The sequence below is a fragment of the Cebidichthys violaceus genome, unplaced genomic scaffold (assembly GCF_023349555.1).
Source record: "Cebidichthys violaceus isolate CVI_PGR_0920_01 unplaced genomic scaffold, fCebVio1.0.p SCAF_23, whole genome shotgun sequence".
NCBI lineage: Eukaryota > Metazoa > Chordata > Actinopteri > Perciformes > Stichaeidae > Cebidichthys > Cebidichthys violaceus.
The window spans coordinates 467974-494336 of NW_027176406.1; the positions used below are offsets into that span (position 1 = coordinate 467974).

General features: G+C 43.7%; 3 protein-coding genes across 3 annotated transcripts in view; 1 reads left to right on the forward strand and 2 right to left on the reverse strand.

Annotated features, from left to right (window-relative positions):
- Positions 1-477: 477 nt before the first annotated feature.
- Positions 478-7115, reverse strand: pik3r6b (phosphoinositide-3-kinase, regulatory subunit 6b). Its single transcript, XM_068719149.1, has 19 exons — positions 7030-7115; positions 6762-6845; positions 6550-6642; positions 6204-6373; positions 5865-6000; positions 5559-5628; positions 5285-5468; positions 4571-4718; positions 4388-4480; positions 3922-4288; positions 3675-3771; positions 3462-3581; positions 3156-3263; positions 2405-2501; positions 2178-2251; positions 2004-2094; positions 1863-1915; positions 1634-1734; positions 478-1548 (listed from the first exon to the last, which is right to left on the reverse strand). Exons 2-19 carry the CDS (start codon positions 6775-6777, stop codon positions 1416-1418), a joined length of 2151 nt encoding a protein of 716 aa, XP_068575250.1. The 5' UTR covers positions 6778-6845; positions 7030-7115; the 3' UTR covers positions 478-1415.
- A 66-nt stretch (positions 7116-7181) lies between these two features.
- On the reverse strand, positions 7182-14987 carry LOC137878734 (phosphoinositide 3-kinase regulatory subunit 5-like). The gene is made up of 17 exons (XM_068719141.1): positions 14737-14987; positions 13489-13589; positions 13330-13398; positions 13097-13235; positions 12723-12792; positions 11876-12053; positions 11617-11788; positions 11453-11521; positions 10548-11350; positions 9801-9923; positions 9245-9370; positions 8974-9067; positions 8786-8862; positions 8603-8696; positions 8433-8515; positions 8220-8338; positions 7182-7804 (listed from the first exon to the last, which is right to left on the reverse strand). The coding sequence occupies exons 1-17, from the start codon at positions 14861-14863 to the stop codon at positions 7657-7659; spliced, it is 2592 nt and encodes an 863-aa protein (XP_068575242.1). The 5' UTR covers positions 14864-14987; the 3' UTR covers positions 7182-7656.
- Positions 14988-18233: 3246 nt separating this feature from the next.
- ntn1b (netrin 1b) overlaps positions 18234-26363 on the forward strand; it is a 43246-nt gene continuing 35116 nt past the window's right edge. Inside the window, exons 1-2 of the mRNA XM_068719151.1 lie at positions 18234-18507; positions 18694-19739. Coding sequence (XP_068575252.1) covers positions 18725-19739 — 1015 coding nt within the window. The 5' untranslated portion in view covers positions 18234-18507; positions 18694-18724. The remainder of the gene's footprint in view (positions 18508-18693; positions 19740-26363) is intronic.

The following is a 26363-nucleotide window of genomic DNA, read 5'->3' on the forward strand; positions in this document are numbered from 1 at the left end:
CGCCCCCTAACGGTGCGGATGCCTCTGTGCACCTGAGAGAGAGAGAGAGAGAGAGAGAGAGAGAGAGAGAGAGAGAGAAAAAAAGAAAGAAAGAGAGGGAGCGAGAGAGACAGAGAGAGAGGGAGAGAGAGAGAGAGAGAGAAAGAAAGAGAGGGAGAGAAAGAAAGAGAGGGAGCGAGAGAGACAGAAAGAGAGGGAGAGAGAGACAGAAAGAGAGAGAGAGAAAGAAAAAGAGAGAGAGACAGAAAGAGAGAGAGAGAAAGAAAAAGAGAGAGAGACAGAGAGAGAGAGAGAGAGAGAGAGAGAGCATCACACTGTAACACAATCTAAAAAGAATAGTATAAAGTTGAACTGCTGTACACCTCATCTGAATTTTTTTTTTTGATTTTTTTAATAATTTGATCACAAGTCGATAGCAAATAGCAAATAGAAAGTGTGCTGCTTTCCAGGTTCAAGATGAGTTAATTTTCAACAACCTTCCCATGTGCAAATAAAAGCCACTTATTCAGGAGACACAGGTTCAGTAGATGGATAGTTTATTTACCACGTTTTCAAATTCAGCACACATCATGAACTCATGTCACATGGTTTTCATATATAGATGCGTTTCCTCGTTTCAAACAGAGATGTTGTAACCGCAAACGTGTGATTTTAATGAACTCAGCAAATCTATTCCCCTAATTACTACAGGCTGTGTAATAAAATAAAGGTAACACGTAATAATACAGCTTCCAAACACACAGGCTTTAACAATGCAACACATGCATGACTTCCAATTATTTAATCAGTGGTGGGTGAAGTATACAAATATTTTACTTGAGTAAAAGTACAGATGTGTCAACGGCAAAACATACTTGAAGTATGAAAGGGCCCCAGAGTGTTGTATACAAAGTATATTACTGAAATATTATGATTACACCGATGCATTCAAGTGTTCTCAAGGTGATCATTTGAACGACTGCATGTACTCTTGAGCTGTAGTTGTTTTTATCAACCGTATCATTTATTTTACAAGTAAAAACTTAATCTGAAATAAATGTAGTGGAGTAAAAGAGAAGCACCCTCTGGTCTACACACTGCTGGCTCTGTTGCGGTTGTTTGCACTGTTAGCGCTGTCAGCATTGTTAGCTTCTAGCTACCGGCTCAGCCGTCGCCATGTTGAGAGCCGTGTGGAGGCAACATATAAGCACATAGAGGCAGCAACCTTAAGCACCTTTAAGGTTGTGTTTTTTTGTTTGAGTATTATAACTAGTTACCATGATAAAGGAATTTCATTAAATAGAATACAAGAGGATTTATCAGAAGTATACAAACATTTGATAAACTTAGATTTTGAAAGACACTTTGGTGTTGATAGAGCATTATGTACAGCAGTATGCATTATCTGCACACCTGAAGTGGACAGCTCTTGTCCCTCAGGGGGTCACTCCAGTGAAGGTGTTGATTGGCAGGTACAGGACGTTGTCTAGATATTTGCTGAACAGCAGCTCTCGCTCGGACCTGGACCCGATGCTGCATCCTGGTTTCAAGCACGGAGAAATTTCCACCCTGTAGAGGAATGACATTACATTGTATCACTTCCAATTTGCATACGGTGCAGAGATAGTGTAACACAGAAATGCTGCAGCGTTACCTTTGAACATTAGTGTATGTACTGCGGGAGTCCTTGTCCAGACACACGGAGAGGGTTCGATGCTGCAGCGCCTTGATGCTGATGTTCTGGGTTTGGATTGTCTAGAATCAAAACAGAAAAGCTTTAGAAAGCTGCTGTAAAGGTTCACTGACAATACGACTATAAATATGACAACAATTTTTATGTTAGTCTATATATATTCCTAAGAAAAAAGTGATTAATTACTTACTGTGTTGTTTCCTGGGTTCACACTGTGAAACTCGACAGTTAGGTGATCCTTGCCTACACAGAGTGACAATGGATTATTCACTGCATTACTTTCATTGACATAAATCTGTGAGCTAAATGTAAATGCAAAAGGTAGGTTAACCTGATGTTACAGCTGCCGGCTCTGATGTAATCACCACGCCACACGTCATGGGGGATTCTCCCTTTACGACTTGTCGTTTGCTTAAAGAGATCTGTTGAGGATTTCATATCCTGCTGTTGATGCAAATACTAAATAGAAAGTATTCATAGTGGCTGATAATAATTAGGAACGTACCTCTGAGTAACTGACTGAGATGACCGACCCAAAGACTGCCACTGTCGACTTCTTTCGGAGTAGACCGGGCCCCTCTGTCAAAGACATCTCGCTTTAAGCATATAATGTTTGCACAGTCATGGCAGTATCTATACACACACACACACACACACACACACACACACACACACACACACACACACACACACACACACACACATGCACAGAAAGAGATTAAAAAAACATACTTGAGGAGTTTTTTTTAAGGTGTCTGAACTCTGGGATGTCGACCTCCAGGTGGGCCACAAACACCTCCTCCACCACATCACAGCTGGAGCGGATTATCTAAACACACACTGGAGTTAGTCAAACCAGGAAGTGCATGTCCAGCATCAACAAATCATTGACACAGTTGATAATATCTACCAGAATCTACACTCTCAACAAATATTGGAAAAGGTATTAAAATACCTTTCTTAAAGCTGCATCAATTATCATTTATTATGTAGTTTGGCCACTAGAGGGCAGTGGAAAAGCTTAAAGAAAGACATTTACGTATGGATATCGCTTTTTAAAGATGTGTATAGTCTTGTGTCACGTAGCAACATTAGCATTCAGCTGGAGTCGTGTTTCTATTCACCTGATGAATGCAAGTTCAACAGGTTCAAGTTTTTGGTCTCCACCAGAGAAAATCGGTCTCTGTAGCAGTTAGCCGCTAACTTATTCTGTCTGGCATTTGATGCTGGCCCGTGAATGCTGTGAATTGATCAGAGCGTATTTGCTGAAAACAGCTGCCGGCTGCAGCTGGAAACCAGGTTGATGGGGTCAGGGTTTGTTGGTCGAAAAATGAAAATAGGGAGCTAAAAGAGGGTTAAAAACCTTCGTGGACTTGAGAGAACCTGCAGAGTCGTGATCGTTTATGTATTCTTTGTGTCGTCTTCAACATTTTCCTGCATGTACATTTTAATCTATAGCCCTCACGCGACAACCGCACTGTACCTTAACAGAATAGAGCGGCAGGTTAACTGGCTGCGTCCCACAGCGGAGGTAGTAACACAGGGTGTCCAGGAAGACGTTGGGCTCCGATTGCTCTCTGTGGACAGACCGCTGCAGTAGAGAGACATCACAGAAGGAAGAAGGTATCAGAAAAAACAACGCTAAGATGTCGAAGGTGGTAAACGTTATACCTGCTAAACATCTGCATGTTAGCATTGACATCGCGAGCGCGTTAGCGTGCTGATGTTAGCGATTAGCTCAACGCACAGCAATCAGAGTGGTTAGCATGGCTGTAGACTCTGTGGTTACCTTTCCAGCCAGTTTGGAGATTGCTGCTCCCAGACTGTTAATGTTGCTGTTGTACCATGGATCCACTCTTCCCAGTAAGGAGGCGAGAGACAACCTGACTTCATTCTCACATGGGCTATCCTAAGAGGAATAACAGGTTTTGCAGGGTCAAGTGGTCTTCTACATTTACACCAGTCAGTCAGTTATCGCTTTGAGTGACTCAGTGGGACTCACAGGTGAACTGAGCGAGGGCGCCGCATCACTGACTGGGATGTAGTACAACCGCAGGTTCAGTTTCTTGGTCAAAATGAGACATTTTGACTCTCTCTCTCTGTCGGGAAATACGTGGAAAAGGATCATGGAAAGCTGGGTGCACTCATTCACACAAGTGCAAATGCAGAAAAGGTTGGAGGAGCATACGTACACCACTTTGCTGCAACACTATTTGGAAGAGGGTGTTCATAACAAACCGTCTGCTCACCGAATCGAGAGAAAAGCCCTGGTAAGTCTCCCGAGCGCACGGTCGTCCCCCAGTACCACCACCCGAGCTGTGTGTCGCCTCCTGTCTTTGTTGAAAAGAGGAGAGCCTCCAGGAAACACGTCCATCGTCTCACTCATTAGGCTCAGTTTATGTGCCTTCTTCATGGTCTTAAAGGCGTTTCTCCGTGAGAATGATGAAGCAGGATTTATGGACGCAGGCCGCGCTGTGTCATCAAAGTTATTCTCTTTCAGATCTCTCTCTATCCCACTGTCCTCAGACCGAACCGAATCCCTTTTGTCCTTCTCTTCTTTATCAACACTAGTTGAGTTAGAGCTGCAGCACATGGCGAAGTTTGCCAGCAGATTCCCTTTTGGAAAAAAAATATATTTAATGTACATTTGAACAGCAGCAACTGGATCTTTTATTGACAGAAAGTAGAAACTTTTGTTTTGTCTGTTCGACTCACATAGATCATCTTCGTCTTTCCACAAGTGGAAGTTGATCTTTGGATACGGCATTGCAGTGCTGAACACAGAACTGTGGTCGAGCTTGGTTTGTTCTGAGAAAACAGGGTGAGGGTTAACACGGCAACCCTGTCGCGATCTCTAATGCCAATGTGTGCTCCAACAGCAGAGCGCAGAATACACACCTTCTTTAGAGGCAGTCAAGATGTCTCTGTATATTTGTTGTAGTCTGTTCAGATAGTTTTCACGACCACCTGCACCATGCTTCACACTCTTCTCCACGGCTAGAACCACTTCCTGGAAATACGTCTTCACCGTATGTTCCCCTGAAGCCTAAATTACACAAAAGACACATAGTCTGATTTAAAAAATAGCTTTAGCTTGGCAAAGTGCTCACAGTGACAATGCTAACATCCTAATGTTCAGCATATTTACCATGTTTACCATGTGTTAGCATGCTTTTTGGCATTGCACTAGCTTTCTGCTAATTGACACTAAACATAAAGTGCAACTGAGGCTGAGTAAGCCAGGGGATCACTAAAGCCAATAGGGTCCATCCTCTGGGAACCATGAATGTCTTTACAAAGGTTTGTGCAAATCGATCACGGAGATGTTGAGATATTTATCAAGATAAGTGAACGTTTTGACATGCTGGTGGTGTTAGATGAAATGTAAAGTAAGGGGATCACCAAAGTGTCCAGTTCATTCTTCTGGGGACCATGAATACACCATTTTAATGGCAGTTTGTCCAATAGATGTTGAGATTTTTCAGTCTGAACCAAAGTGGTAAGCTGATCAATCAAATGACCGGCATTACCATCCCTACAACCATCACTTCTAGCATGGCTAAATACATATCCTTCTTACTTTGACTAAAACATCTTCATAAGCTTGCTTACCTCCAGAGCCTGAGCCAACCTGGAGCTTTGGCAGGTCGTCCCCAGTCCCGTCTGCAGCACATGCAGCACCATATTCTTCTCCATAGTTGACGTGTCCCCGAGAAAGCTGGACGCCTCCAAGTGTGTTCTCACTGCTGCTTCCAGTGGAGCGGAAAACACAGCTGGGTCAGCAAGCACAAACACCCTGGAGGAAATCAGCAAGATGTTTAGACAGCGTTAATCTCTGCTGCACCATTTTGATACAAGTTGATTGTCATTCAAACGACAAACTCACTTTTCCTGCAAAGTGAAATGCTCGTTCTTCAAGTTTTGCTCTGCGGTGACTCTCCTGTGATATAAGGAGCCTGGTGACGGAAGGATTAATCTGTCAAGTTTTTTATCACACAATATCTCAACACAAGTTGTGTGAATTCCCAACACACTAATGTGTGTGTCCAACGTGTGTCTGCTTGGTAATAACCTTCTTATACACAGTAGGTAATAACACAAGCATCGTGCCAGCCATCAACACATTTGTATTAAGAGTGTTGTCTGTGGTCGTTTTTGGCTTTCTGTACGCGTGTGCATTGATGCATGATACCTGGTGTGGTCATTTCCATCTTGATGCTCCTCAGGGTGCTCAGGGCCACAGCAGAGTAAGGAGTCGGTAATATCAGCAGTTTCATCATGCACTCATACACCGTCTGGTAAACGCTGGTGGGAATCATGACACTTGACTGGAGAGGTAAGTACAGAAGTAGCAAATCAACAAGACAGAAAAAAAAACTACTAATAATGCACAATCGTCTGTTTGTCTGTGCTGTTATACTCGTTTTATCTTAATCTGCATATGTTTCCAACCGTAACAAGCTCTCCACAGTTCAAGAGCTTCTATAAACACTACGTTGTTGTCATTTAGACTCACACAGGTGTGTCTTACCTGCACAACCACATAGTAGATTGTGTGCAGCACTGGAATGGTGTGCGAGTAGGATCGCGTTTTATGAATCTGCAACAGCTTCTCCAGCTCTTTGACCAACACTCTGATCAATGAAACGCTGCAGGACGGATTAGCTTCCAGCTTCTTATAAAGACTCCATCGTAAAATACCTGCAGAACAGGGGGGAGAGTAGTTTGCTTTATATTGTAGGATATGTAGTGTATATATGTAGTTTGCTGGTACTATTTAGCCACTTGGGGTGTTGATAAATTCACTATTTTCAACGAAGTAATTTCACTCCGTACATTTGCCTTTAAGTGCCTCATATTCCCTCAGTTGTAGCTACCTTTCTCCCGAGCGCTTTGGCCGCTCATCTCTTTCAGAAGAGCCTGGACGGTTTTGTACACGCTGGACTCCACATCGGAGAGAGCTACGCTAGCTAAAGATGAAGATCATTACATGTCATTGCTTTAATAATCACATTCTACTACTCCCAGTTTTAACCAGTTAAACAAGTTTGGCTCACAGTCATTTTGACAAAAAAAAGAAAACACTTACTGGTACGGTCAACCATCGTCCTGCTCTTCAGGATCTCAGGATCGCTGTGATTTCAGCACCGTGTGCTCCCAACTAGAGGGAAAACTGGAAGAAAGTTTGCCGTATTTCACCTTTTCAACAGATTTCAGTCTCGGTCGCATTTGTCCCTGAAAAGCTCAACAATGTTTGAATTGTATCTGCACCTCGATAAAACGGACAAAACCCTAACATGTTAAAGAAAGGCAGTAGAAACATTGAGTCACACTGTCTGAAGTAATCCATTGTTTACCGTTGTAGCCTCTGTCTGTGTAAATGTTCTCCACTGCTGCCATCTTTGAGGGAAGTTATCAATGGCATGTAGTTTTTACAGGTGTGAGTGAGACAGGTGTGAGTGACTCATAGGAGGAAGTGCCTTAACCAGGAAAACAAAGAATAAACAGAAAAGACTGAAGTGTGATTTTATTACAGTTGTGCGATACAAACCTATTTTCTGAAAAAAAATGTAAAAAAACAACAACACTGTCACTTCAAAATAAATAGATTATTTTACTACACTTTTTTTTAAAAGTATTTTACTCTGTCATCAACAGAACGTACACAGTAGTAATCATGGAATTCGTTTTATGCTACTGACAGCAGATGACTGATGTAAACCCTGCTAGGGAAGATAAGAAGAAAACAAAATGAAGGAAAGCTTGAAAGCATTCCTTTAAACAGTCACACTCCTCCATCCATCAAAAGGTGGCACACCTTGAGATCAGTTACAGGATAAACCTGATATATATTTACATATGTAGGGAAATACATGTCACCCTTATTATAAGTACTGTTTGTTCTCTGCACCATGTTCATTATCTATTCATTCCCGCGTTGCTTTGGTTCAAACATGCCTGGATTCAGCGCGGTACAAAGTGTGTCAGGGATAAGAGGCCGAGAAAGAGGTCAAGGGGAGGCAGAGCAGGGAGCAGTAGGACGGGTGCAGGGGCTGGACTTGGCCAGGTGAGGGCTTGTAGGACCTCCAGTCTGAACTGCTTCCTGGTTTACAGCACAGAGACACCTCACACCTGCAGGTCCAGAAGAGACAGCATCACTGCATGTGGGTCTGATAAGTGCATGCATGTGCTGAGACTCGAACTTTAGGGGAAATGCAGTAACGGGAAGTTATTAAGTACATTCAAACATGTAATATGTATTATGTCACTTTATACATTTACTCCACTACATTTCAGAGAAATTGTATTTTTCTCTTCACTTATTTGGATTGAAGAAAAGACAGCAGTGATAATGCTGATAATGTTAATGTCAACTCTGATAAATATTCCGGGACAGCCCTAGTTCCAAAAATATCACACTATTGCTTTGAGTAGGAGTTTGAATTTAGGACATTCATTGTAATGGGGTATCTTCACATTGTCGTGTTGGTTCTTTCACTCAAGTAAAGGTTTGATGATGTGATACTCAGTGGTGATGCTCTTGTACCTGGTGACACTTTGGATGAACTTCTTCTCATCCTGATCCAGACACACGGCGAAAGTTGTCCCGTCCTCTCCACCGTCCACCTGCACCTTGTCCACCTTCACCTCTGATATGTAGATGTGCTGCCAGGGGGAGGGAGAGGAAGTGTGAGGAGATTGCGTTCCAAAGGGAGAGTGCGCATGAGACTATGTTTAACGTTTCATTTCAACCCTTCACCTGGTTGAAGCCCTTTTTAGACTTGGAGCTCTGCCTCTTCAGGACTTCTGTCATTGTCAGCTGCAGACTTTCTATTCTTGTATCTAGGCAGACAAGATTCGACGTGCTTAGACAAAAAATAAATCAATTGCTGGCACATAATAAAAGACTTGACTTTCCCTGTCCCACACCTAGCTGCTCCGGTTTCTGGCAGGCTTTGTAAAGGTTTATCGATGTGCAAACCACCTCCGTCTGGATCCACTGACTCCTCCCGCTAACAGCCACCTGTAGGCGGGTACAGAGGAGACATGTGTAAAAATATCTCATGCTGTGTTATTGTCTGTGTTCTGTGGGAGTCAAAGCAGGAAGCATACCTTGTTGTAGGCAACGCTGAGTGTTAAAGGGACGGCCTCCCGTTCTTCATCAATCCCAAACCTTTTGCTGGCAGAACCTACGAAAAGACACATTAGATTACACATGTGTGTATGTGTGAGCGTGAGTGTGTGTGTGTGTGTGTATGTGTTTATGCTGTTGTGGCTGTCTGGGTCAGAGTGTGACTCACCCATGGCCTTAACCGCTCTGGTTCCAGCAGTGTGCCCGAGCTCCAGAGAGTGAATAAACACTTCCCTTCTCTTCTCTCCTCCAGCCAGGGTCAACTGTGCGGGGGAAGAAATCAAAAACAAAAAAATCAGGTGTGTGTGTGTGTGTGTGTGTGTGTGTGTGTGTGTGTGTGTGTGTGTGTGTGTGTGTGTGTGTGTGTGTGTGTGTGTGTGTGTGTGTGTGTGTGTGTGTTTGTCTGTGTGTTTGTCTGTGTGTGTGCGTGCTCTTCTCACCTCAGCCTGGTAGAGCTGCACCAGAACCGGCTGGTCTGCATGTCGACAGTAATAAAGCACCATGTCAGCCAGCAGGGGGAGAGTCTCTGCGCTGCTCAACGACTCATCGCCGTCCTTACAGGCAGTCTGGCTCACAGAGAACACAGGAGTGGTTTTCAGACAAGGTGAAGACAATCCTGAAGTGGTAAAATATCACTTTTGTGGGCGGTTAGATGGATGAAAAAGGCTCTTTTTTAATAATTAATCATCATTAGTCTAATCAAGTGTCTTCGGGGTAATAGAATCACATTAGTGTGTCTCTTGCTACAACAACAGAATAAGGTCAAGGACTTTCTTGTGTAATTCGTATTGCATTTAAACATAGATGTATTTTGGCATCGGAGACAATTCTTTGTTAATAACTCACCAATGTTCCACTTTAAGGGACTGTAAGGAACTTATTCGGGGTGGGAGGGGGGACTGAATCTTATATCATTACAATAAACCTCACAGCGGTCCAAAGTCAGCGACTCTCTTGACTCAGTATGTGATGCATGGACCAGACTGTGGAAGGTACCTGACAAAGGACGTCAGAGGACAGGCTGAGCAGACTGAGGACGTTCCGCTCGTACCAGGGGTCCATCATGCCCAACATCTGGGCTATGTGATTGGTGTCCTCCAGCACACTGCCGGTAGACTCCTGTCAGAATGAAAGAATAAAAGGTGCTAATTCCACAGTCAAGGAATAACGTGAATGAATGGCATTATAGTTTCCTGTCGGCAGGTCTGTGAAAACAATGTGACGTTCAACTTTATTAAGAGTTTGTTGTTATTACTTATATTGTTAGTTCTCTATTAAAATACTATAAGATTGGGTTTCCAGGTTGTGAAAAGTCTCTCTGGCTGGTGTTTATGGTCCTCCAACAAAAACACATTTAGTCTTTTTAGGTCTTTAGTTCCTCAAATGGACAATTGGATTTGTGAAACAATTTGCTGGAACAACTTTTATAATTTACTGACTAAAAAAACTGTAACCTTTGTTATTACTGACTTATTGCAGCAGATCTGATGGCTTACCCTTCATTAATTACTCTATTAATGACTCACCAGCAAGAGAACTTTTTAAATTTCTTGCAACCTAAAAGTTGCACTAATGATTGCTTTATAACGGACCTATAAAACCTGATAAAGCCATTACAAAGGCTGCTTTATTAGAACGTTGTTCTGTATCTATGAATGCATATTGTATATATATCTATATATATATATAGATATATATGTGCACACACATACAGGTGTAAGCGGCAGAGACAGATGTTCTCACCACAGAGGCAGCAGCTCTGGTTGAACTTCCTGTCGGCCCTTCAGTTGGTATGTGTCCTCCTGTGCTTCCCGTAGTTCTCCTTTTGGTTGGAACAAAGTAAAACTGCAGCTTGCATGTCTTGGTGAGTCGGGGACATTTACTCTCTTTCTGCTGCAGGTCGCTGTACGCCCTGGCCAGCCTGCCAGCTTCTTTGTCACCTCCAAACACCACCACTTTGACCAGCGTGGGCACCTCCGCCGCATCGAAGTCGTCGCAGCTCAGGATCGGCCTCCTGCGGACGCACATGTGCTTCAGGGGGGACAGGGGATCCTTGTCTAGAGGGTGGACTTGTCTGGACAGGGACCTGGAGTTTTTAAACTGCAGCCCAGCTCTTTGAACTTCTTTGGTAAAATCACTACGGTGGCCCATGCTCTGGGCCCGGCGGCAAATGCTCGGGCTGCGGGGGCCATTGAAAAACATGGAGATGCGCTCTACGCCTAAGATGGATCTGGACTTCTTTTTGGGTTTCTTTCTCAGCTTCGGTTGGCTATTCGGTCCTCCCGCTGTGTCCTCGTGCGCTGTGTCCACGCTGACGTCACTTTCCACGCCTGATGAGCCAGACGGTGTGGAGGAGAGAGAGTAGCCGGAGTCCCTCGAGGACGAGGATGCGGTGGAGACCCGGTGGTCCACTTTGCTTCCCTCCACCGCGTCTTCCTCATCCACACTGGTGTCGATGCTATCATCCTCATCCATCTCGGTTTTAGGGAAACAGTCTAGAGGTGAGTCCAGGTCGGACTCGCTGGAGAGAATGTCGTTCAGAACATCTGCATGAATGTAAAGGAGATGAGAGGGCAGAGAGGTTTGTGCAGTTAAAGATACATATCTGCTGAATAATGCAGGAGAGTTGATCAAACTGAACTGATTACCAAAGCTGTCGTTTTCCCAGGAGCATGTGTGACATTTGGGGAAGGGCAGCATGAACGTCTTAACGGCCCCTAATGAGAGGAGGTCACACTCAGGTTAAGGAAGCACTAACAATCGTGAAAAGATCACACATTTATCCACCTCACGCTCACGTTATCGGTCTCACCAGTATCCGTGCAGACATTATTACGAGCAGAAACAGCAAGGCTGTCTCTGAGCCTCTCCATGCTGAGCTGCAGAGCTTGTCTAGCTGTCCTGGGATCTGCCGTAGAGGCTGCCGTCTCCATGCACTCGGTCACTGCCTCCGCGAGCTGCTCCAGCTCCTCGGGTCGCTTCGCCTGGAGGGACATCGAGGCAGTTGGTTTTAGGGAGAAACTAGAAAGACAGTATGAAGAGGAGGAAGTGTGCATCGCGAGGTCGGTCACCTGCAGGGCCGTGTGGAGCGCCCGCTGGTCGCGGTGGGCGCCCAGAGCAGCCTGAAAGCAGCGCTGGATGAGGACGATGGTGGCGTCTCTGTTGGAGTGCTGGGTGCTGCTCAGCTGCTCCGAGACGGACTGGACCTCTGGAGGGACGTCCTCATCTGGGTTCACCAACAGCACCGTGCTAATAAGATACACACACACACACATGAACGCACAAATGCACCATCACATACAAGGAGAGCAGTGATGTAATGCAAACAACATATTTCAAGGTCTCAAATGTTAACTCCTAAAAAGAGCTGTTGAGTTTGAAGTGCAATGAGGACATTTAAAGGGACAGTTCACCAAAAAAATCCCAAATACTTATTTTTCCTCTTGCCTTTAGTGCTATTTATCGATCTAGATTGTTTTGCTGTGAGCTGTCTGGTATTGGAGATATCGGACTTCTCTCCAATATAATGCGACTATATGACACTCAGCTTGTGTCATATAAAAATACAGCGGAAGCTCACAATGAGGTGTGTGGATTATCTTGGGTAAACGGGTCAGGATTTCTGGAAAGAGACATTGCTGTTGAGTTTTTTTTCAAATGTTTCTTTTTTGCCACTTTGAGCAAAACAAGAAGAGTACCATCTAGTCCCATGATATAGGAGTTATATCCCATTACATACGGCCAATATCCCCAAAACTAGGCAACTCACATCAAAACAATCCAGATTGATAAATAACACCACAGATGAGAGGAAAAGTATGTCTTTTTGATTTTGGGGAAAACTTCCTCTTTAAGGTGTTTGGAAATAAACAGCCATATTTCGCTTATTTTAATAGCTGTCAATAGCTATGAACTTACATGGTTTTGGAGAAGTGAATCTCGGGGGAAATACCCTGCTCGGTCCGAACCAGTCTTTGAAATGAAATTCCTAAAACAAAAGTACAATAGCGGTATTCAGTATTAGTTTAGTATTCCTCAGTGGGTAAACACTGCCCCCTTATGATCACACTGATAGAAGAAGAATGCCCCCAAATGTACCAACGCAGTCAGAAGTAGCACCTCATCAACGCCACCAGACATGTTATAAAGGTGACGGACTATATGCTAAAACCTTTGATGTAGAAGTATCCCTCGTGGGAAATCACTGGTTTAAACTATACTTTCAATACTGGACAGAAATCAGCGAGGTGACGTTGGGCCCATTTCATTTGCATTAAGAGCGTCAGCGCTACCTGGTGCTCTGAGCTCCTTCTGGATGATTTTCAGCAGGCGTTTACTGGCAGAGCTGCAGGGCTCCGGCCAGGCCAGGAAACCGTGGAACAACAGGTAGGCCTCCTGCAGCACGCCGCAGTCCGGAGCCACATGAGGAGCCTGAGGAGAAACCAGAAGTAAACCAGGTTCAGATAAGAAACGGAATAAGAGTCTGTGCTTCTTTCTCCCCTGATTATAAATGACATCCGCTCACTTTAAGGAGGGTGGAAGAGAACAGGAGAGTGAGGGGCACCACCAGTTCATACCGACACTGCTCGAGCACCTGTAGAAAAGAAGAAGAAAGAACACGCCGTCATTCCTCGTTTCACACTGAACTTCTTTGGAAGAATGATGTTGTTTTTCAGCTCTTAACCTCCGTTGTTTTCCTCAATATTTTCTGTAGAAGGATGAGGAAGTTGTGGGGATCTCTCTTCACAAGTTCCTCCAAACACCAGCGGTTTATGCACAGCCCAGCTGAACAGAAAGACAGAAACACGCAAGGTTTATTTCTCCTTTTAGGTTTCATCCTGACAGCAGGCAGTAAACACGCTAGATCTATGCAAATGTTCACGACTAATATTCAGAGAAGGAAAACGAAATGATTATGCCACTGTCCCTTGTTGCCAAAGGTCTGAATGAAGTCTTTCAACATGATACTCCTCCATACTGTCTGTCACTCCTGGTTCTGTGTGTCACCACTTTCAATTCCCGTTTGTCTCTATAAGGACAGTATGTTCCTGAGTGCTTTGCCGGCTGCCTGTTGTAGAGATTTAAGGCGAGAAACTACAGGCAAAAATATTTGCTTTCATGCACTGATCGATTTTGAGGTTTTGGGCTATTTTGCTTCCGTAACAAAGTCTTCTTTCAGGCTAGTGGAAAGAAAACATTCAAAATATACATTGATATGTTTTTTACTACACTTTGTCTATTTGCCTTTCTAGATTCCTCTTAAAGTCACCAAACGTTATTATTAGTTAACGCCCCATTTGCATATTTTACATGAAAACTTGCACTACAAAAAAAAAGAATGTCTTAATGTAAGTAATCAACCGGGGACGTTTCATGGTGATATCTATGAGTTTAATGTTTTTACACGATTCACCTGTAGCGTCATACGTTGCATGATGAGTTGTTTCTCACAAACATACACCAAACTTTGTTACAGAACATTATAAACGTAAAAAACAATGCAAAATGTATGGCTGTTGAGAGTATTTTCTGATTTATGGAGTGATACAAAGAGATACCAAAAAATCATCTCAGTTCAAACCTTTGATTCTCACATGTCAACAAAATAAAAAACAATCATTTTGATCCTGTCTTTACCTAATTTATACAGTTCATGTTCTGGAAACGTATGCGGATTAGCACATATCTAATAAGATAATGCATTATTTAGATGTTTAAGTAATCAACTGGGGAAGTTTAAAGGTAATATTAGTTCAGGTTTTTACACTATACACGTAGAAACAGTTTTCAATAATTGGATTTAACATATCATCTGTACTTTTCGCCTGCTGTATATTTCTGATGTGAATTGAGGAGCCAAGTCAAAGTTACATTTCCAGCACTGATTTTGTTTTGCGTTGCCTCTAAAGGCAGGTATGGGATTGGGTCTCACCGTTCCAGAGTTGTTTGTCAGGAGTGTTGAGGCCCAGGCCACTGAGGCTGCGCTCAAGGACATGCTGGATGCGATCCTCCGTGCACGAGCTCTGCTCCATTTTCGGCATCATCTTCTGCAGAGGCATCGCAACATCCACGGAAAAACACCGGAGATGAACCAGCAGGGAAGTCCCAAAATGAAAACAAGAATCACACCGTATTATTGTGTTCTGGTAAACCAATATATTGTGTCTCTTAATTAGTCCAAACTTCCTGTTATTGCTGTTGCCGACTCTTTATAATCATTATTGTTCCTCCCCGGAGACGACCAAACACAAATGTCCACAGCAGAGACGTCAGATCATAGAATACAGTGTGCCACTTCCTACTGAAACCGGTGAGTCACAGACTGTGTGAGCAGACCGGAGACGAGCTGGTCGAAAACAGCAGCCACAACTCCTTCTTCTTCTTCTTTTTCTTCTTCTCTATTTCTATTTCATTCTTAAAATCAGCTGCTGAAAAGACAGCATTCCATATGACTCAAGGAGGGAAATGAATCTTGTAAAAGGGCAACTTCCCATTTCATCCTTATTCCTCTTGTTAACGAGCGAAGACACAAGTGTGGGTGTTTCATATTAAAGTCTGTCAAAGTACAAGAATTGTGCAAAAGACACACATTTTCAGGGTTTTGCTTACTACAGATCAAATGACAGCTGTGGTTAGGGTGCACACGCATTTGATGACAAACAACTAAAACCACACTGACCACACAAAGAAGCGATCTCATTGAGGCAAGGCCTGTTTCAATTCATATTGTGATTATTTAAAGAGAGAAAAATAAATAAGACCACTATGAGACTATCCCTGTCGATGAGAAAAAAAAACACATTTTCCTCATAAGTATATTTGGCTTCCAGGATGTCGATGTGCATACGGAAGCTAACATTGTGCCCAGCTGTGGAAAGATGTGTAGCTGTGACCAGCGTTGAATAATGTGTGTAGTGACACAACTGGACAACTGGGGGTCACCTGTGCCCGTCAAAACAGGAAAAGGCCTTCCGGGAAGCACTTATGTATCGTTAAGACGGGACCGAGGGAGAAACTGCAACTTGACTTGAAATGTATTCAAGAGTGTGTTCACTGTACTGTAGAGCAGAGGTTCCCCTTTAACTTAGTATTCAACACTCATAACTAAATTAAAGTGGGCATTGTTACAGTAGTTGGTTGGTTGGTTGGTTTGGTCATGTTTGCATTTGTACAAATGTTTCAACTGTTTATCCAATCCTTTTAGCTAACTGCTTCAACCGTTTTATGTATTACTTTAGGCTATTTTAACTGTTTATCTACGACATTTAGCTCTCTATTTCAACTGTTTGTCCATTACTCTTTACCTATTTCAACAGTTTTAGCTATTATTTACAAGCTAACTGTTTTGACTGTTTATCTATGACATTTAGCTCTCTATTGTATCTGTTTGTCCATTACTCTAAGCTAACGTTAACTGTTTCAGCTGTTTCTTCATTACTTTTAGCTAACAATTTGAAATGTTTAGCTAGTTAGCTAACTTGCAGTTTTTGCGTGCTGTCAAATATGTGACGTTAGGGCTCAGCAGCTCCAGGTGACTCATATGTGGATATTTTTCACCATATTTGTTGTATTTGAAACTGCAGCAGTAACTTAACTTTACCTTGTAGTGGGGTAGTATATAAACAAGCACTGGCTGGGATTAACTAATAACTATAAAATAGCTATACGTGATGATACTCAGCCAACGTTTTTGCATCAGTCTAACAGTAAAATAAGTTCAAGCTTGTGAACTGCAAAGCATGCCATGATTATATTCACATACTGCATATTAAAGCATGAGGACAAGCATGTTTGCAGTTGTCTGCAGCTCTGTACTCTAGGGTTCCTTGCATATCCAGCTTTTGTAAGCAGGTCAATTCAATCAATTGTCGAGTGAGGAAGCAGGTGTTACACCATTGTATGTTGTCAGGCCACATTGTCCAGCCCTGCCATGCAAAGCCTACCCTGGCACAATGCAAACTCTCATCTCTCATTCATCTCATTGGGTTTCTTTAAACATTAAGATTATTTAAATGTGAGCGTTGCTTTAATTGCACAAGTGGAGGGAGGATAATCTTTAAAATCTTTCAAATCAAAAACAAACTTTACGTAATTCTGAATGCACCGTTAACAGCATTGAGCGGCTTTTAAAAGAAGGGGAACAGGAAATCTGCAGAGATTGAATAACTTTGCAGTTGGATGTGATGGAAGTTGTGCAACAGAGGCTTATTCCTGCTAGAGAGAGAGTAAAGGAAATGGTCAAAATACGGCCAACCTGAGACAAGCATGGATGAGACATGCGATACAGATACATGGAACGTACCGTAAACATGTTGAGGCACAAAAAGAGATTGAAAATGATGAAGTACGAGTCATAAGTCTTACCTATATCTGCAGTTATCAGTGTCCTAGATCAATCCCACATCAACACACCAGCAGCAGAGGGGAAACAATACAGAGACCACATCCTCCTGTGTTGGTGCTTCTCAAAAATAGACCCTCCGACTGCAGAGTCAGAGAACGTGTGCTGCAAAACAGGAACTGAATGAGTCTCTTAGGCTGCGCTGGTTAAAATACTGTAAGGCTGCAATCTACTAATGTTGTAGGAGGAGTCTCTTTACATGACAGACCCTCGTTTGACACAAGAGTTTGTTTAGAGCAACACACCTGGTCATGGAATTCATGGTGCAGGCTATCAGTTTATTATAAGTAAACTAGTATTCATGCAAAATGTCCCAGACGTTTATAGTGAGCTGCTGTTTAGGCGTAGTGTTTGTTCCACAGTCAAATCACCTCTCGTTTATCTCTGGCGTTCATCATTGCTGATGGCAACAACTGTCAAAATATGTAAATGTACAAATGCAAAGTGAAGAACAGCTTTTCTCACCTTCCACCAAGATGTTCGCCCGTCTGCGGCTCGCAGCTTTTCTATTATTCATACCCACACAGTTGTTTGAATTGAAATAGAAATGAGAGTTTACATTAAAGGTTGAAACCAGTTTCAGCCCAAATTATTATGGAAAATAACGATGACTTCATGACTTGTAAGGGCCATTTAATGGTCAACAGTATTTATTTTCTCCTTGTTCAGATTGACAGCTTGCCTCTCTGCATATACAACAAGATGTTTGTGCAACAACTTTACTTCCTCTTGCACATTTCTGCAGAAATGTGTGACCTATTACAGATGCGACACGTTTAATGCCAACTTTTTCTTTCTTTCTTTTTTTGCATCTTCAAATCACAAGATTCCATTGCATCATAATTATCTTTATTGGTCGCCTGAAGTGTTGACTGGTGTACTTTTTTTAACATGTAGTGTCACCAACCCGCCGGAAGATGTCGCCGCTCCCTCTCCCTCCGCAGAGACACTCCAAAAGGCTCCGACTCCTCTCCTCTGGACGAGTGGAGCCCCTCTCCCCCTGCTATAACAGAGAGGGGAATGGGACAGACAGAGATAGAGGTGGGCAGAGGTGTGACTGAGAGGACAGGCAGAGGCAGAGGGACACTCGGAGCCAGCTGGGCTTTTGCCATTTCTTATTTATATTTAGGGAATATCAAAGAAGGGTGTGGGGGGGAGGTGAAAGGCTGAAGAACTATAGCGGCAGTTGTTTTTTTTGGCGTGCGTAAACGGGATAGGTTGTTCTCCACATTCTTAGGAGTTGCGCTTCACTTTCAGACTGAGCGGTTTATTTGGAGGCAGTGTCCTGGGTTTCTCTGCCTCGTAAGAATATTTCATTCACATTTCAATTTGTTACACGCTTCACTAGTTCGTCCAAGTTTCCCAAATCTCTCTCAGAGCATCATTTGTTGTAACTGTTTTTATACTTGTCTGGATTCTGCCTTTATCCTTATTAATTATAGTGTTATTAACTCTGGTTGTTTTGTTGTTGTCTCCATCACATTTCAGCGCGCGGGTCCCCTGCGGTGCACGGATTACAATGCAAAGGATTTTGGAGGTTTGGGTCACCTTGGTGACGGTCACGGCGCTGACCGAGGGGGTCTTCGGAGGGTACGGGCTGAGCATGTTTGCCGCGCAGTCCTCCCCGCCGGACCCGTGCTACGACGAGAACGCCAACCCTCGGAGGTGCATCCCGGACTTCGTCAACTCCGCTTTCGGCAAGGACGTGCGCGTGTCCAGCACCTGCGGCGGCCCCGCCGCCAGGTACTGCGTGGTGGCCGAGAAGGGAGAGGAGCGGATGAGGGACTGTCACACGTGCGACGCCGCAGACCCCAAGAAGTCCCATCCACCCGCGTACCTGACGGACCTCAACAACCCGCACAACCTCACGTGCTGGCAGTCGGAGAACTACGCGCAGTTCCCGCAGAACGTCACGCTCACCCTGTCGCTGGGCAAGAAGTTCGAGGTGACCTACGTGAGCCTGCAGTTCTGCTCGCCTCGACCCGAGTCGATGGCCATCTACAAGTCCATGGACTACGGCAAGTCGTGGGTGCCGTTCCAGTACTACTCGACCCAGTGCAAGAAAATGTACAACAGGCAGAACAAGGCCGCGATCACCAAGCAGAACGAGCAAGAGGCCATCTGCACGGACTCCCACACGGACATGCACCCTCTGACGGGCGGCCTCATCGCCTTCAGCACCCTGGACGGCAGGCCGTCGGCGCACGACTTCGACAACTCCCCGGTGCTGCAGGACTGGGTGACGGCCACCGACATCAAGGTGATCTTCAGCCGGCTGCACACGTTCGGCGACGAGAACGAGGACGACTCGGAGCTGGCCCGCGACTCCTACTTTTACGCCGTGTCGGACCTGCAGGTCGGGGGACGGTGCAAGTGCAACGGGCACGCGTCGAAGTGCGTCAAGGACAGAGAGGGGAACCTGGTGTGCGAGTGCAAGCACAACACGGCGGGACCGGAGTGCGACAGGTGCAAGCCCTTCCACTACGACCGGCCGTGGCAGCGCGCCACGGCGCGAGAGGCCAACGAGTGCGTCGGTAAGTGTCCCGTCACTGTGGAATTATTTTTTTGCTCTTAAAAAATCTGTTGAGTAATTATATTATTCGATATCTGAAAATACAATACGCAGCAGCATGGTGTTCATTCGTTAATAGGGAGTTGTATATTTACTTTATTTCTTACCGGGAATGAATTTAAGATATACAGCTCTCGCTGATAATTATAACGTTCTTGATTTTGCTCCACGAACATGTTTGTGGCACAGATTAATATGAGGGTCTAATTAATATGATTGTGGCTAAATAAAACCTTGTTGAGGCATAGAAAGAGAGAAGAAGGCCTCGAGCTGAAATCCCACAACCTAAACGGTGAACGAACCAGAATATTAAAATCAAAAGACTATTTTAATTAAATATTTCAACTTAATTAAATTGATGTAAAAAAAGAAAATTGAAGTCTGCCTGCTGGTATTCTTACAACTTTTAATTTGATCTAAATAAAGTAAACTACTTACATGAATTTACACAAAATACACAATTTAAATGTAAAGAGATTTAATATTATTTAGGAATAAATAAACTGCAAATTGTTAAATTAAATCGCAGAATTCAGCTATTGTAGCTATTTTGTAAGATAAATGTAATTGCATCTTTATCAAAATCAGATCGGCCTTTTCAAATGCACACAATTCAGTTCACTTATTACAGACATTGTTCATATAACGGTTCGAGGCCATATTTCCTGCATGCCGAGAAAGAATAAGAAAACACAAGTGCTGTTTCCAACTCTCAGAAGCTCAACGTTTTGTTCAGAAGCCTCAACAAATGCGTGCACTTTGTTGACCCCCTGATTTTTATCAACGTCCAGCAGAAAAGAAAGGGCCGGAAGTCGTTTCAACAAAGTGCGCCTGTCCAAATGCGTAATTGCGACCTGCGTTTCCGACTGTAGTAGCGCTCTAACAGGGGAGGAAACATTGCAGCTGCGATAGACTGCAGGGGCGTGTTGTGCTTCCACAAGCAGGTGCTATTACAGATTGGACGGGCGATTAAGGCGGTTTTATTGACATTTTTGGCACGTAGAGTATAAACTGCCACTTTAGAGCCAGTAAACTATTCACAGAGGAGGACAAAGCCAGAGGTAATTTGAAGCCTGATCTGAGTTTTTTTTTTATTTTATTCTAGCAACACTACCGAGCGAGTGTATTTGCTGTGATGCTTATTTTCAACACAGGGGGGGGCTTATATCAACAGCTCAACACCCCCCCCTCTGAGCTACAGCGACCTAAACCTGGAAAAGTAACAAGTTCAGACAGTGCCATGGTTTGCTTAACCAAACGGAACAAGTGAACAAGTTGTTCCCCTTGGCCTCCACCTTTTGCATCTCGGTGTATTTTACTAAAACAAAAGGTTGTCACTTGTGGCATCCATCTCGCTGTCAGTGAGAGCCCCCCCCCCACCCCCACCCCCACCCCTTTCACCACCTCGCTTTTTGTGTGAGCGGTGTCATCGGATGAAGCTGCAGAAAAGCCAGACTGAGCATGTTTTCCAAAGAGGAAATAGTAAGGGGGGGGGCTGACACCTACAAGCATGAAAGAGGAAGACCCAGGGCTGTTTCCATTGAGCAGTGGGTCCATATGGCCGGGCAGCGGGGAAGCAGAGTGGTCGGTGCTAATGATCTGTCTGGATGTCTCCTCCCTGCTGTAGGACGTTCAGATAGTGAGGTGTGGTTGCTTCCACTCACTGGCATCAAGGAAGCAACACAGACTCAATGTCCCATGACTTTGCATGCAGGGTTGCCATCATTTTGTCAAGTGGCATTTATGTTGGCAGCAGCAGCAGCAGCAGCAGCTTTCACATTCCTATTAGCTGGAGTTGCATGACTTACAAAATGTGTTCATAAAGCAGGGCTGGGGGCGGGGGGCTGGGGGGGGGGGGGGGGGGGGCAAGGGTGGCACGGGCCTCTCTATGGAATCTAGGGGCCCCACCCACCAGAGGCAGAAAGGTGACAGGTAGTGGGCTTGTTCATATCATGGATGGATGAAGCCACAAGACAACTACAAAGAGACAAAAAAGAGATGCAAATTGATTATAAAGAGACACATTAAGTTTACACAGAGATGCACACCTACAACTAAGAGACGCAACATGACTGATCCCCGATACACACCCGGTGCAGAGTGTGGGAAACTCTCGCTCACGCCAGGCGTATACAGTACAGCAGGGGATTGCTGAAGGCATGTCGTTTCTTTTGGATTTGGACCCGCGGTTTGGAGATCCTTTGTCAGGCGGTCTTTGATTTATTTGATATGCGTGTTTCAGTTGTTTCAATTAAGTTTGGCCCAACACAACTTTACGGCTGGAAAAAAACTACACAGAGCACAAAAAATGACCACAAACAGACACAAAACGACTACACTGAGATGCAAAATGACCACAGAGAGACACAAAACGACTACACTGAGATGCAAAATGACCACAAAGAGACACAAAACGACTACACTGAGATGCAAAATGACCACAGAGAGACACAAAACGACTACACTGAGATGCAAAATGACCACAAAGAGACACAAAACGACTACACTGAGATGCAAAATGACCACAGAGAGACACAAAACGATTACACTGATGCATAATGACCACAAAGAGACACAAAACGACTACACTGAGATGCATAATGACCACAAAGAGACACAAAACGACTACACTGAGATGCAAAATGACCACAAAGAGACACAAAACGACTACACTGAGATGCATAATGACCACAAAGAGACACAAAACGACTACACTGAGATGCAAAATGACCACAAAGAGACACAAAACGACTACACTGAGATGCATAATGACCACAAAGAGACACAAAACGACTACACTGAGATGCATAATGACCACAGAGAGACACAAAACGACTACACTGAGATGCAAAATGACCACAAAGAGACACAAAACGACTACACTGAGATGCAAAATGACCACAGAGAGACACAAAACGATTACACTGATGCAAAATGGGCGGGGGCCTTTTATCTGTATATGTCCAGGGGTCTGGCTGTTATTTGGATATATGTACTCATCGTATATTTGGCATTCATATCAATGTAACTATTAAGTCCCTTCAAACACTTCGAAACCCGCCCCTGCATAAAACTTGGAAACGGAAATCTCCACAGTTGTTTAATGCACGATAAAGTTTGACCACGACCTATAATCATTTATGTAAAGACATGAATAAGGTTGTGAAACACACACACACACACACACACACACACACACATATGGTGACGCGTCATGCTCTCCTGTCCCAGGCAGCTGCTTCGTATTCTCTTCATGTTCAGCGTAGCACTGACCCCTGACAGTCAGGCCCCCGCTCCTCTCCGGCTTGACTGATGGGCTGTGAAGGGAACTGTGGGAAACTTCGACTTGCCAAATGGGTTTTGAGGGAAGGTGAAAATGGTAGCCTTAGTCACTCAAACGTGCAATTTTTCACATTTGTGCAATTTTATCATTGTTTTTGCTGTCAACGTGCCGTGCGATGTTCTGTTTTACGACGGCTGAGAATCAGCTGGAGGTCTTGTTTCCTTACACTGTCGATGTGCATTCAGAGTAAACTTTCACCTTCTCGTCAGTTCTTACGTTTTGCAGGCGCTTATCTGGCTTGAGATGTTTTTGATGTGAAAGAGAGAGACTTGAAATTTTAGCAAGCCATCCAGTGTCGGATAGAAAACACTGCGAGTCTTGTGCTCTGCAGAGAGCCTTTTGTTTTGTGCTCTGCTCAAAGTAGTTATTCTATTAAACCTACACAGGAATCGTTGAGAGGAAGAGCCAACGTGTTTGCCGCCCACAAGGTAGTTGAATTAGGATATGATTATGATTGTATCAATTGCTTACTGGCTCCGCTCCCGGTCTGTGCACCACATACTGGTACGCTCTCCGACAGCTCTAAAGATAGAGTGCAGAATATGAATCATAAAAACCAGCAGGTTTGATGACAAATACGGTAGAACAAATTTGAGAGAACAAATGCAAGTGACATTAGTATGTTAAAACCAAAACTATAACCACATTCATGTTGTGTTGTGAGCAGAGACCAGAGGTTCCCAGCCTTTTCTGCCAGACATGAGCCATTATCTAACCAACCAACTAACCACTGATCAGATACTTTTAGTTAACTACACCATCACTATCACTTTCTATTTCAACCATTTATTCATGCGTGTAAACTATCTTCTGTAACCTATTAAGCCTACTTTTAGCTTACTATACCATCATCCATGACTTTCTATTCAAACCGTTTATTCATTTTAGCTAACTGTTTCAACCATTTTACCATTTGCCTACTTTTAGCTAAATGTTTCAACCATTAACCCTTTAGTTTTAGCTAACGGTTTAAACTTCTCTGCTTGCTAGCTAACTAGTTTTCACACACTCTCTCATTCATGATGTTCAGGTGTTAAAGGTGACTCAATATTTGGATATATATGTTTAAATTAAATTGTAATTTCTAATGTTTTAAAACCAGTTGAGCTACTCAACAATCCTACCGCTAGTTTGGAATCACTGGTCTAGACGCATCGAATAAGAGTGCTTTGAGAAGACAGCATTTTTGTCTTTGCACCACAACCCACTTGCACGACAGCAGCTCAGAGAGAGAGAGAGAGAGAGAGAGAGAGAGAGAGAGAGAGAGAGAGGAAACACTGGCAGAGGCAGGAGGAAACCAGACCCTTACACCACATTTACCACGGCCTGTTTTACAGAGCCGCTCCACATCTAACGTCGCATTTCCTGTTTAGTTAACAATTGAGCTACGAGGATTTCGATCACAAGATGCTCGTAGGTGAGGCAGGCAGACAGCGTCTCTGTGCAGAGACCAGTCGTTGTCGTCCATGTGGCTGCCTGGGACCGTTGACACCGTTTTCTGCTGACGGTGAATGTGCCGCCGCCTCCCGTGGGTTGCCAGGTTGGGCCCGGCTCTCCATCTGGGTCTCGTTTTAGCTCCATGTGACGGGAGAGAAGAAGTTCTGTAAAGCATGATGTCATAGATATTCTTCTGTCTCACTCCTCTGCTATTTTGGTTTCTTTCGTTCTCTCTCATTCTCTGGCCCGTCATTGCGTGGCGACACCAGGAGACAGTCACCTATTTACATTTCATTTGTAAGCTGAGACATATTTCAGGGTTTCGATTTTTTACATGAAGTTAGTCAACAATAGCCGGAGGACAAGGCTATGTCTGCGGTTGTTTTTGTTTTACTGACTTCTGTTGTGATGCGTTTCATGTTTAAATACATTAGCTTAACATATTGCACACAACAGTAATCAAAACAGGCTGCGGTTGCAAAGTTAATGCGTCGACTCGCAAGCGCTAAAGAGAAGATATTGTTTGGTTAAAGAAACTAGGTGGTTTGTTGACGAGACAGAGTTCAATCTTCTGTCGTACGGAAAGTACCCATGAGCACGGCACCGAGTCCCCAGCAACCCCTCCGGCTCTGACCTTTGACCTCGCTCTGGAAGGCAAAGAGAAAGGACATTTTTGGGGGAGAATTTAAGCATTTAAACACAAAAAATCCAGTAGTAAACATCTAAAGAGGACTTTGGTGACGCAGGATAAAATGAATCATGTCTGAAAGGTACATTATACCGAATGAGAGAAAACCACAAAAAGTAAAACAAATAAATGTGATTGTAAGCGTCTTGTTGTGGGTTGTTTGTGTGGATCCTCTTTAATGATCACAGAGTTATTTTCCCTGGGGTCCAAAACAACCGTACAACCATCAATAGTTCAACTAAAACCCAAACACGACATATTCCATTTCATCAAGATGACATGGAAATAGTAGTTGAAATAATAACAATCACAAAATAAGAATAAATAATAGAAAACAAACACAAAATCCGGAGTGGTTAACATGAAGCGGGTGTGTCGCGGGTTGGGAGACATTCAGGAACTATCTGGCATTACAGCATCGTAGAAGTCCTACAGGAGCAGAGCGCCCGTTAGATGGACGGTCGAGTCTCGGTCATCTACAACGTGTCAGAGCTTGAGCACAGCTCGGGGGCACCGGGGAGGACAATCCACATGGTTTGACCGATGGGAGTTCAGAGAAAGTAATTGCAGGCGGTGGTGACCCCGAAACAACAATATATGAAAGCAATCAGTTTCAATCAGCAAAAATCAAAAGGCAACTCACAGGAGCTTTTCTTATGAACACGAAGAGAGTGTCCGACAATATCAGAGCAACTGACAGAGTCAGGACGTCAACAGAAGACGAGATGGAAACTGAGACGGGAACTCTTTAGAGAGTTTACACTTTAAACAGACCATGGGGGTAGCCTCACATGTTTCAGACAATAAACTACAAATCAGCTTCATTTGGCATTAGTTTTGACCATTTCCAAAGCCTAAAAAACGTTTTTATATTTGAAATATCATTTATAAATTAATTTAATTTATTGCCCTTTTTGTGTCTACGGTGTATGTTTTATGTACCACTGCTGTTCCATCCTGCGATTTTAATACAAAATATAACCCAAATTACTTTTCTCAGTATTGACTGACTGTTTGAGCTGTCTCATATCTTATTTGAGATAGAATTGTCCCATATTTTTCATTAAATTGACTTGGCAGTGCAACGTCTTATGCCATGTTCACACAATGAGCAACAG

Coding starts and splice junctions, on each gene's coding strand:
- pik3r6b (XM_068719149.1), bottom strand. Junction 6,374..6,549: donor CCAAAGCGCTCGGGAGAAAG/GTAGCTACAACT, acceptor CCTGTTCTGCAG/GTATTTTACGATGGAGTCTT. Junction 1,916..2,003: donor GCCGGCAGCTGTAACATCAG/GTTAACCTACCT, acceptor CACTCTGTGTAG/GCAAGGATCACCTAACTGTC.
- LOC137878734 (XM_068719141.1), bottom strand. CDS start 14,863: ATGCCTCTGCAGAAGATGATGCCGAAAATGGAGCAGAGCTCGTGCACG. Junction 12,793..13,096: donor GAAGGAGCTCAGAGCACCAG/GTAGCGCTGACG, acceptor CTTTTGTTTTAG/GAATTTCATTTCAAAGACTG. Junction 11,522..11,616: donor TAATGTCTGCACGGATACTG/GTGAGACCGATA, acceptor TCCTCTCATTAG/GGGCCGTTAAGACGTTCATG.